Consider the following 12,963-nt stretch of genomic DNA (forward strand, 5'->3'; position numbering starts at 1 on the left):
ATAGGGAAAATAGTTTTTATTCAACTGAAAAAGACAAAATGCAAAAAAAAAAAAAAATGTAGGTGCATGTTGAACTTTATGAAATTAAACTTCCATTTTAATAAATTATATGCAGTCATAAACAACATTTAAACAAGAGCTTCACAATTCTGGATAAATTGAGAATCCCAGTTGTTTTTAGTAAATTGGAGACCATGATTCTCTCACGATTCTGGAGGAAAAAAAGATTAGAAAACTAAACAAAATAATGTAATTTATTACTAGTGGTTCTGACAAACTGTTCATTGCTTAAGTCTTTTAAAAACATATATTCATTTAAAAAAAACATTCAATGAAGGAGTCAGTGTCTCACTTCATTAAGACTTGTTTGACTATTGAAATCTCCTGAATGATTGATTCAATGACATACTTTTTTTTAATGGGCAGTTGTCGCCACCTCCTGGCGGAAGAGGATAAGCATTACAATACTTACAAGTGTTAAGATACTTTCGTTTTGATTGCTATTGTAGACAATAAGTGTTTATACCCAAACTATAAACTTTTGTCCCAGTACTTCTATTATTTAAATGTGTGTAACACAGAAATAATGATTATAACGTGGTTGAAAAGACTGTTTGTGTTGCCCTTTCTGCGTTCACATTTACCCCGACCCTCTGATTCGTTAACATGGGCAGCGACAAAACATGCTTCTCACGCTCCACTGACACTCGCGATGTGAAACAGTCCTAATAGACATAGCTAAATCATTGTCATTGAGGAATAAGATCGTGTGAGTGTATGAATCGAGCTGATTTTGCTAAAATGAACGAAATGACTCGAAAAAAGATTCGTTCATTTTGCTGAAGGAGACTCAAAGGTCCAAGTCGGTAAAATAATCCAAACTTCCCATCACTACTAAGAATCATGTCTTCGAATCACCACAAGTTCATCATCTGTGTAGTCCGGCTCAAAAAGGTAGAGTATGGCGAAAAAGTCCATGTTATTTTCTCCTACAGCTTAAGAATCGTCAGACGTTGTACCTTTTTGTTTGTAAACAGCGTTTGATTTACTTGCAGTTTCTTAGTCTTTGTGCGTTCACTTTGTAAACACTGGGTCTGTAGTTTCGTGTGACCTTTCGACCTGATTCATTAGTACATGAACGCACATCCCAGAGCCTGTGCTACACAAGTTTTTTTGCTTAAAAAAAAATGCACATTTTTATTTTCCAAAAAAATTATTGTTTCTCTAGATAAGACCCTTCTTCCTCAGCTGGGATCATTTAGAGCCCTTTGAAGCTGCATTATTTGTGATTTTTTGTTCAGGAAGTGGACTTCTCCTTTAACTAATAAATCAGACCAAAAATTTATATAATATAATACAAGTTTATTATTTTAATAAATCAGTGTCTAAAATTCATGTTGTGAACTGAGAGAGATGAATTGAGAGGAAACAAGCTACAACAAATATGGAATTTATTTAAAATAAACATTTTTATTTTATCAAATTTATATTATAAAATTAAAAAATAAATGTATTTATTTTATAAAATAAGTAAATATTTTTAAATATTTATAGTTTGTTTTGTTTTTTTATTATTTTATATGTTTTTTTATTATTTTGGGAAATCATATTCAAAACAAAACAAACAAAAAGGTCAGATATGAGACAACACAAAGTCTAGAATGGTTTTAAAGACCTCTTTAGTGAAAAAAAGGTTTATATAATATAACAATTATAATTTATAATAATAAATATACAATATAGTGCACCTTCGTTGTAAATCATTGTGCAAAATTCAGATTGTAATTTAAAAGAGATGAAGACAAGCTACAACAAATGGCCTAACAACTATTTTATTAAAAAAAAGTATTTATTTTATAAAATACCTAAAACAAATATTTATATGTTGTTTTGTTATGGGGCTGGTTGCATAAACTTAGCCTTTATGTTAAGACAGTGTCTTAAGTACTAGTCTGACCAACTAGCAGTTAACCAAAGGGTAATCTTTTTATTTTTTGGATTCAATTTATACTAATCTACATTTTTCTGTAACTGAATTTTAAAAAATTATGACAAGTCTTAAAGAAAAAATTAGTCTAAAGTCTAAACCTTTTATGCAACAGGCCCTTGGTTTTTATTATTTTATTGAAGCTATTTCTGTATCTTAAACAGTACATGGCAAGGACATTTCAGACAAGCTACAACAAACCTTCATTTTTTAATTTCATTTATAAAATAACGATTAAATTAATGTCATTATTTTATACTATAATACATATTATAACTGTAATATTTAAAATAAACAAACAATAAATGTATTTATCTGTGCAGGTTGTAAAGTGAAAGCAATGAAAACAAGCTTTGTGAAATGTAAAAGTTTATATAATATCTCAGTATACTATATAATAAATATAAAATGTAATGTTAATTACAAATTATTGTCCAAAATTAAGGTTGTAATTTGAAAGAGATTAAGACATGCTACAACATATGCCATTTTATATTTAATTTATGAAATAACTTTTTTTATGAAATAACTGTATTTTATAAAATTAAATAAAAACAAATGTATGAAAGTGATGAAAACAAGCTTCATCAAATGTAACATTTATTTAATTTATTTAGAGGAAAAAAAGGTCAGATATGAGACAACACAAAGTCTGAAATGGTTTGAGAGATCTCATGAATTTTTCAGTCAAAAAGAAAAATGTTTTTATAATATCTCCGTATAATGTATAACAATAAATACCACATATAACACAAATTATAAATTATTGTCCAAAATTCAGGTTGTAATTTGAAAGAGATAAAAAACAAACTACAACAAATCAACAAATAACTGTATTTTAAAAAATTAAATAAAAAAATACATGCAACAAACGTCTATTTTTAATTTAATTTATAAAATAACTATTCAATTAATGTATTTTATTTTATAAAATAACTGTATTTTATAAAATTGTATTTATCTAGGTTGTAGGTTGCAGGTTGTAAATTGAAAGTGATGAAAACAAGCTTCATCAAATGTAACATTTATTTAATTTATTTATAAAAGAACTATCAAATTAAATTATATTTTATTTTATGAAATAACTATTTTATAAAATTAAATAAAAAATACATGTATTTATTAAAATTATTATAAAAAATAAATAATAATTTAATAATGTATACAATATTTATACATACAATACATTTATTTTTATTAAACAGTTACATTTATCAAATTTAAATGGTAATTTAATAATGTATACAATATTTATACATAAAATACATCTATTTTTATTTAATTTTATTTTATTCCAACTATTTATGAAATAACTGTATTTTGTCAAATTAAATAAAAATTGAATGTATTTATTTCAAAATAATATTTGTAAAATAAATGTATTTATAAAATATTTATTTATACATAAAATACATTTATTTTAAATTTATTTTATATTATTCAAACTATTTATGAAATAACTAGTTTGTAAGATTAAATAAAAAATAAATGTTTATAAATAAATGTATTTATACAAACATTTATTTATATATTTTATTATTTAAACTATTCATACAGCTGTATAAATTGTATACCTTGAACACAATGTCAGTCACTGAAATAAAAGTGACTGCCAGACGAATTTATACAAATTCAAAATGTTGAATGCAAGTCCCTGTTTCCAAATCTTACTCCTCCTCCTCCTTAGAGACTGTGGCAAGCCCATAAAAACACTGAGTACAGCTTTTATATTGAGTAGACAGAATTACTCCAACCTGAAATTGAAGACTTTACATCCGGCATCATATATTTAAGGTCAATTTTTATTTTTTTATGACGGGTCCTACCATTCAGCCAGTTGCTATATCATAATATCAGCTGCCAATAACCTGCTTAGAGCTAAGGATACTTTATCTGGGCAGTATATATCCCTTCCTGTCACCCTATACACCTATTATCCTTGTCTAGATTGGTGCAGCAGTCAGATGGGGGGGGGGGGCTGGCGGGGGGACGGGGGTCTCCTTTAGAGTCAGTAATGACAGTCAGACTGAGATTGGACCTGATGCCAGGTCAGCCTGGCTGGCCTCTGAGCTCAGCAGGCAGCCAAAATCGTTGCTTCCAAAGTCCAATCATACCAAAAAGCCCCTGCAAAGCGTGACTGCGAGACGTCTTCTTGTACGGACTCCTGGGGAGTGCTTTAAAATAATTTATTTAGGATACTTTAAACTTGCGCGGAACACTTTGTTAAGACACGAAAGCTTTCCACAGGCCTGCCGCATCCACACTTGTTAATGGTTTTAGTCTGGCATCCGTCCTCTTTCAAGCGATTTCCATCAATTAGCAACTGCTGGGGAGTTCAGGTGGCCACAGTAATGGTAATCTTTGTAGCCAACTGTTCATTTGAAATGCTTAACGGTGGCATTGTATGGGGTTTTTGAGCATTTCTTTCTGATCGTCATGACCTGAATTCATTGGTCAGAACAGATTTGGTTTGAACTGAACAGCCAATCATAACAACATGTAAATTTAAGATGTTGAATGTAAGTCTCTATTTCTAAATCTGCCTTCCTCTCCTTAGAGACTGTGGAAAAACCCAAGAAAGACCACTTAAAGTCAAATTCAAGACAAAAAAACAAAGATTAAAAAAAAAACAGTACTCAGAGAGGCCTCATTGTAAAAAATGCAATAAATGATAACACTTTACAATAAGGTGTCATTTGTTAACATTAAAGGAGAAGTCCACTTCCAGAACAACAATTATTTACTCACCCCCTTGTCATCCACAATGTTCATGTCTTTCTTTCTTCAGTCATAAAGAAATTGTGTTTTTTGACTGATATGGTGCCCCAAAATGCAGTTTAAATGCGGTTTCAAACGATCCCAAATTCGGTTGTAAACAATCACAGTCGAGGAAGAAGGGTCTTATCTAGCAAAACGATCTGTTATTTTAATAAAAATAATACAATTTTATACTTTTTAATACCAAACACTCATCTTGTCTTACTCTACCTGGACTGTTTTTTTCCGGTTCATGACAGTTCTCCCTCAACTTTGAAATCATCATATATCACTGTTTTACCTTTTTTGTTAAGGGTGTTTGATCTTCTTTGCATGTTCACTTTGCAAAGACTGGGTAAGAACTTCTGCAGTGATGCAGGATGATTTTAAAATGATTTTTAAAATTGAGGGAGAAAATAAATGAGGAAAAAAATCTGAGTTTTTCAACAAACCCTAACTGTCTTGAGTCAATATACACAGAGTTCAGGGAGAGAAAGGCAAGACCAGCGTTGAGATTAAAAAAAGTTTATAAATTGTATTTTTTTTTTTATGAAGATAAGCGATCATTATGCTAGATAAAACCCTTCTTTCTTGGCTGGGATCGTTTGAAGCCACATTTAAACTGCATTTTGGAAGTTCAAAATCAGGGCACCATATCAGTCCATTATATAAAGAAAATTGCAGAAATGTTTTCCTCAAAAAACATAATTTCTTGTGAATCTTTGAATGTGAATCTTTGTTTTGGAAGTGGCCTTCTCCTTTAATGTATTAGCTAATATGAACGAACAATACATTTATTACACAATTTATTCATCTTTGTTAATGTTAGTTAATAGAAACACAGCTGTTCATTGTTTGTTCATGTTAGTTCACAGTGCATTAACCAATGTTAACAAACACAACTTGTAATTTGTAAATAATGCATTAGTAAATGCTGAAATTAACTTTACCAAGATTAATAAATGCTGTAGAAGTATTGTTCATTCTTAGTTCATGTTAACTAATGAACCTTATTGAAAAGTGTTACCCAACAAATGTACATTACACAATGCAAATCTAATCCAAGCTCATTATTTAAAAAAAAAAAAAAATCATTGCCTGAAATTCATGTTTGAACTGAGAGAGATAAAAACAAGCTACAACAAATGTCTGATTACTTTATTTATGAAATAACTATACAATTAAATGAATTGATTTTATAAAGTAACAGTATTTATGGGATGAAAATAAATGTATTTATATAAAAAAAATAAACGTTTTTATTTAAATATTTATTTATAAAGCAAAATACATTTATTTTTGTCTTTTTTTAAAGTATTTCCTTCTGTTCACACTTACTGTCATCATGACCTGAAGAAGAGATTTTGTTTGAACTGAACATGTAAAATTACGATGTTGAATGTAAGTCTCTGTTTCTAAATCTGCCTCCATCTCCTTAGAGACTGTTACAAACCCAAGAAAGACCGCTTGAAGTCAAGTTTAAGACAAAAACCAGAAAGGTCAGATATGAGACAAAGTCTAGAGTTGACTTTTCAGTCGTAAAAAATACAGTAAATGTACATAATATAATAAAAATGTATTGCAAGTTCATTATTTAAAATAAATAATTAAATGAATGTTTGAGAGAGATGAAAACAAGCTATAACAACTGTCCATTTATTAATTTTATTTATAAAATAGCTAACAAATTAATTTATTTTATAAAATAACTGTATTTATAAAATGAAAACAAATGTATTTATTTAGAAAATAAAAATATTTATTTAGAAAATAACTTTATTACAATATTTATTTATAAAGTAAAATACATTTATTTTTAAAATTAAGGCCTTTTTTCGTATATTTGTTTCTGTTCACTCTTGTTGTCATCATGGCCTGAACTCATTGGTCAGAAGAGATTTAGTTTGAACTGAACAGCCAATCACAACAACATGTAAATTTAAGATGTTAAATGTAAGTCTCTGTTTCTGAATGTGCCTCCATCTCAGAGACTGTGGCAAACCCAAGAAAGACCACTTGAAGTCAAATTCAAGAAAAACACTTGAAAGGTCAGATATGAGAGTTGTTAGAGACACCTCATGACTATTAACTAGTAAGAAAAAATACAATAAATGTACATAATATAATGCAAATATACTGCAAAAAAAAAAATTATTATAACAATAATAAAATAGCATGGTCGTTAAGATGTTCTGCAACTAAATAAACACAATTCCTGTCAAAAAAAAAAGCTAATTTTGACAGCACTACGTAATACATTAACTAATGTTACAAATAACACTTATTTTAAAGTGAAGTAAAATACATTTATTTTTAAACAGGGCTTTTCAGTGCAACCATTACAGTCGCATTTGCGACTGAAAACTACTGTGTGCGACTATGAAAAAATATTTAGCTGCACCAGTGTGACTGACCCGATCAGCATATGTGTGTTTGTGCTGAGGGGAGCTTCAAAGGTTTCTATGTGTTTTTGCAAATTTGAGTAATGTATCACAGACAAATCTCACAAATCCATTCATGAACAAAGTGTAGAGAGAGTGTAAATAAGAGATTGATTGTGCAGTGTAGAGGGCTTTGTTGGTTATAGTGGAACTTTGTAAGATTGCGATGAACTAAGATGAGTGACAGCTTTTAATGATTTTTAAAGGAGTTTGTAATGAGATATTCATTTAATACAACAGTTAAATAAACAAGAAGTTAATATTAAGTGACTGACATTGTCTGACTATAACACTATTGCCTGATTTTGCTCTGTTTTCTTCAAAAATAGTTGCACATCTCCATTCAAACACAGCAGTGTTTAGTTTATGAATGAACATGCGTTTTAAAATGAATCTAGTGAGTCAGTGATTCAGTTTCCTATTCATAAAGACAGTCATGTGCTTTATTCCTGGACAAATCAGCGGTTTGAATGAATCAAATGAATGATATGGTTCAGTAATTAAATCAATGACTTTCCGCCACCTACTGGCAGTTTTAGTATCATTATTAAAGTACCTTTTCAGTTGTTTAAATCATTTAATATTTCTACATTTAAAATTTTACATTTAAAACATTAATCTCAGCATGAATTTATGAATCTGATTGCACGCATGCCACTTCTGAGCCTCATTAAATATATGAAAATACACCTACAAGCCACTTTTGTGTTCTTCTGTGCCACCTCTGTAGTACAAATTCATTTTGTTAATACTGATTTCATTTGATTGGTAATTGATTGATTCTTATTCTACTTGTTCTTATTCTGTTGTTTTAATTAGAAATGTTAAAAAGCTTATAAAATATAATTTTAAAAAGGCATAAAAGATGACATACTTTTATTAAAATTAGAATAATGCAATTACAAAGGTAAAAACAAAATTCCCCTTTAATTCACTTTAAGGAGTCAAATATCACCTCGTAATGGCAAGGGTTTTTTGACTATTAATTAGAAGGTGCTCCAAACATTTTGTCTGTGCTCCTACATTTTTTAAGTTAGGAACACAAGTGCATATAACATTAAATTTATTTTATAGAAGACTCAGATTTATTGAAAAATGCATAAATACATGCATTAATTAAAAAAAAAAAAAATATATATATATATATATATATATATATAAAATAACTTTTTTATTAAAATATTTATTGATAAAGTAAACAAAAAAATATTACTTTTTAATTGTCTGGGGGTTTTTTTCCAGTATTTCCTTCTGTTCATTGTCATCAGGACCTGAACTCACTGGTCAGAAAAGACTTAGTTTGAATTGAACAGCCAGTGGCATCACAACAAAATTGAAGTAACAATGATGAATGAAACTAGAATCTAGTTTTCTTTCTTTATAATTGTTTTGATATAAACTATATCAAGACTACAGCTTAACATATGAAACCAAAAATGGAGCCTCAATTTAAAAAAATCTATGTAAAAATATTTTTATAAGCCTTAATAGCTTAAAATCACAATGCAAAAAACTGTTTTACTTATTTAATATGACATATTTCCAAGTGAAACCAAATATTAAAAAGAAAAAAAGTAAGGTTTCATTTTATCCTTAAGGAAAAGTGTGTCTTTATGACATTAATATTAACCTGCGTGAAATTGCACTATTAGCAAGACTGTAAAAAAGTGATGTCAGCCGAAAAGGAAGCGGGTTATTTTATTTTAATTAATTCATGCACTGCTGAATCATTCACAAGAATGGTAAAAATGTGTATTTGGAAAGTAAATACGATACATTTGGATTTCACACTGGCTTAGTAATTTTACTTGTTTATTATAACAATCAGTCCTGATGAAATGCTATTTTTAAAGCCACTGGACAATCCCTTCTAAATTGAGCTTAAACGAAACTGGCCTAAAGAAGAAAATAAATGGAGAAATGTTGGAAAGCTGAGGTCTGAGGTTGGCGCATTATAATATCAAACACCTAACGCTGCACTAAGTCTCCGTATGTAGGAAATGAAAAGCGTTTGGGCAGATGCCTCCTGCGGTTCTCTCTATCACTATGCTGGAGGTCACTGCTCTATTCCTTGGCACTTTGTGAGAAGCAAACCCATGCATTCTCCAATTATTTTCTTAAAAGCCCAGTTACTGTGGCAACCGGGCCAACATGTTTTGTTTGCCATGGCGGCAGGCCAACTCAAACCTTTAAGCTGTTCAAAGCAAGCTCACACATAATGGGTGACTGCTCTCACGGTCTCAACCTTACACCCGTAAGGTTGTAATAATATCATCATTTCACTTAGAACTTCATCAGCTGGTTAAAAATAAGACATCTGCAAAAAATCAGCTTACCTTTATGCTGTATTTTAAGATTGCAGTGAAAAATAATTGTCTGTTCTCTGAGCTAAAAAAAAATTAGACACTGGTCATGAACATGTCTCAACTTTTTCACATTGTGCCTTATGCTGAGATACTTATGCAACATGGATCAATTTTATGAGGCAGAATTTTCTCGGTTTTGCTTTCCAGAGCATATGGAAGATAAAAGATGTCAGACTGAGCTCTAGCCTGTCACATCAGCACCTACAGCACTTGAAACATTTGCTTACTTTCTATCTATCCACCTATCTATCTATCTATCTATCTATCACAGATTAACAACATAGGCAGATGTGTCTCTCTGTACGATCTACAAAATCATTTATAATCGCAAATGATTATGAATCAAACCATAAAACAGTCATTTTAACTAGGTTAAATATTGTTGTTTTTTTTCCAGTAAATGACACTGATACAAATATAGCATCTCCTTAAGTAAATAAATGGAGTAGTAATTCAAACAAATGATCTTTGGTTTGGCCTTAAGATAGATTTGAGCGCTACATATTGACAAGTACACAAAAGGTCATGCACTAGTCCTTTATCTTATCAAGTCTGATGCCAGATGAATGCAGAGCATCACTGATGCACATACACTGACACAGTATATACATATCCCATATGCATATAATGAAATACATCATATTTTATGAAAAACAGGTGCTCTTGTGGTTTTATCATTGCATTAAAAGCTGTTTGCATTGTAATTGAATTTAAGAAACCCTAACATGGAAGCAACACTGTAATATATATAAATATATATATATATAGATAGATAGATAGATATAGATATAGATATATAGATAGATAGATGCAAAAGCCTCTAAGTGCCATTTGTATATATATATATATATATATATATATATATATATATACACACACACTCTCACACAAATACATATATATATATATATATATATATATATGTGTGTGTGTGTGTGTGTAAGCAATTTACACACACACACCATATCTATCTAAAATTACAAAATACATCACTTTACTGCAAAATATGCTAAAACATAAAAAATAACATTTCCAAATTACCTTACAATTTGAAGTGAAAAGCTGTATTTAACAAGGCTGTATAGCATACTTTTGTGATAAAACATTGTTGAAATTCTTCCTCTTTTCTTTTCTTTTTTTTTTTTCTCTTTTTTTGAAATTAAAACATAAACCTCCTTATAATTTGTGGTGAAATGGGCATGTCCACAATTCCCTACATAAACATCACGTTTATTTTGATGTTATTTAAACAAGTTCTGATGTTTGTTATCAGTTATGTACATTTGAGTATTTTATGTTGCATTTTTTGTTATTTAGTTAAAGTTTACCACATTATTTTAGTGGCACTGGTGGTTATATATGTCTTTATGTATCTGTAGAGACTAATTTTGATGAACACGGTCGTCATGTGGCCTTTCATTGCACCACCTGTACAATTATCATCACGTTTTACAGTAACAGAGATTTTAATACCTCAGGTATGTTGGTGTATAAATATTATATGGTTTAATGACAAATATGCAGTTAAAAAGTCATCAGAATCTTGTAACATCATCATTATATTTGTACGGTAAAGTTCTGGAAACCACAACTTGTTTTTATTATAATTCTTTATCGTTTAAATGATCATTCCTATGTTTTTTTCTGCAAAATTAATTAAAGTCTGACACAGAGCGTTAGTATACGGCTTACCTTCGCCGAACAAATGCGCTTGAATCAAGAAGAGCAGAAAAAAGCCCACCGCCGCTCCCGCAAGCGCCCACGCCACACGGAGATGCTGCATCTTTCTGATGATCGGATGCGTTTACAACAGCACATCCATCCCGGCTCAGCACTGAATAAACATTCCCTTATTCTCAAGAAGCAGAGGCTGTTCAGTAAGGACACTTTCCATGCGGACAAGCCTCTGCTGATAGCGCGCGACAGGTTACTATTCGGAGAGATTAAAGTTCAATGCAAGAGAGTTTCAACGCGGCATCTGACACTTCGTGTCCCATTAACCGCTGCATAGTCTTCTCGCTCACAGGTCGTCCCAAAATATTTAGCAGGCAACGCGCCACATGTCTTCAGACATCCACACGCGAGCCTCGAGCTGCATAAACAACTGTCGCTCACGGAATTCCGTTAAAGTCCAGGAAAAGACCTCACATATGTCCAGCGTCACACGAGGGGTCTCTAGTCTACTGCGTCGTTCCGTTGAGTTCCAGCTGAAAGTGTGCGGACGCGCGGTGCAGCCCGTCACAGCGTCTCCTATTTAACTGAGGCTGCGGGTCTGTACGCGAGTTTCGTCTTGGGTGAAAATCGACGTCATCACTGTTAAATCTGTCAATCTCCGGGCGATTCCACTTACTGAGAGTGAGAGAGAGTGTGTAGGCTACCTGGTTTTATTACGAGAACGTGTTTTTTTCTTTATTAGTAATTGCGTAGCTTCAGTTTTTATATTTTTTGTCTATTTTTTTCTTTTCATCTCACAGTTTAGGAATACCTAAGTTAAGGCGTCTTCGATCTTGTGAAATTCACATTTAATACGCTGGTTTAAGATCAAAGGGGAGGTTAGCATTAATATTAATACAGTGTAGAATGTTTTTTGTTGCATTACTGTTAAAAAATATCTCTTGCCAGAACCTTACTGTAAAAAATTCAGGAATGATGTTACAAGCATTTTGGCAAATGCATATTTTATTTTCTAATTTAATAGTATGTAAGTGGAGCTGATCATCTTTTGTTCAGTGGAAGGCCACAAATTCAGTCAGGCAAAAATAAACACACCTGGTTAACACATGCATATATATATATATATATATATATATGCTGTCAAACGATTAATCATGATTGATCACATACAAAATATAAGTTTGTGAGCACTTAATATATGTGTGTGTGTGTGTGTGTGTGTGTGTGTGTGTATGTGTGTGTGTGTGTGTGTGTGTGTGTGTGTGTGTAGTTATTATGTATATATAAATACACACAAATTAATGTATGAAGAGTTCAGATGCAAAACCAGCTAAAAGCCAAAAATGAGATAATGATAATGATACTGAGTTAATGCTCTCGACACATATTATACGTCCATCAAAAACTTTTTCTTCAAACTCGCTAAAATACCAGCCTCAGCCCAATCAGAAGTACCGGTACTTACATAGAAACCTATACATCTGAGCCTGATAAAAATGCATTTTTTTAAAAGAAAGATGTCAGATGGATTTAGCTGGTTTTGCATCTGAACTCTGTATTTATGTAAAAACTATTTTTCAAATATTTCAGTAGGGACCAGCGGGGTTATTTTGGACCCCATTGACTTTAATTGTATGGACAAAAGCAGTTGTCATTCTCGTAACCCTTTACAATAAGGTTATTTGTTAACATTAGTTAATGTATTTACTAACATGAACTAACAATGAACAATATAATT

The 12,963-nt window shown here is 30.9% G+C and overlaps 1 protein-coding gene across 2 annotated transcripts in view; it reads right to left on the bottom strand.

Moving 5' to 3' along the window:
* The window catches only part of tafa5b (TAFA chemokine like family member 5b), a 72,267-nt gene that overhangs the window by 38,761 nt on the left and 20,543 nt on the right, over window positions 1-12,963 (bottom strand). Inside the window, exon 1 of one of the 2 annotated variants that reach the window (XM_051098907.1) lies at window positions 11,244-11,842. The exons of the other annotated variant lie outside the window; for it this stretch is intronic. Coding sequence (XP_050954864.1) covers window positions 11,244-11,334 — 91 coding nt within the window. The 5' untranslated portion in view covers window positions 11,335-11,842. Of the gene's footprint in view, window positions 1-11,243; window positions 11,843-12,963 lie in introns of those variants that run through there. 2 annotated transcript variants of the gene reach the window in all.

The sequence above is a fragment of the Labeo rohita genome, chromosome 25 (assembly GCF_022985175.1).
Source record: "Labeo rohita strain BAU-BD-2019 chromosome 25, IGBB_LRoh.1.0, whole genome shotgun sequence".
Lineage (NCBI taxonomy): Eukaryota > Metazoa > Chordata > Actinopteri > Cypriniformes > Cyprinidae > Labeo > Labeo rohita.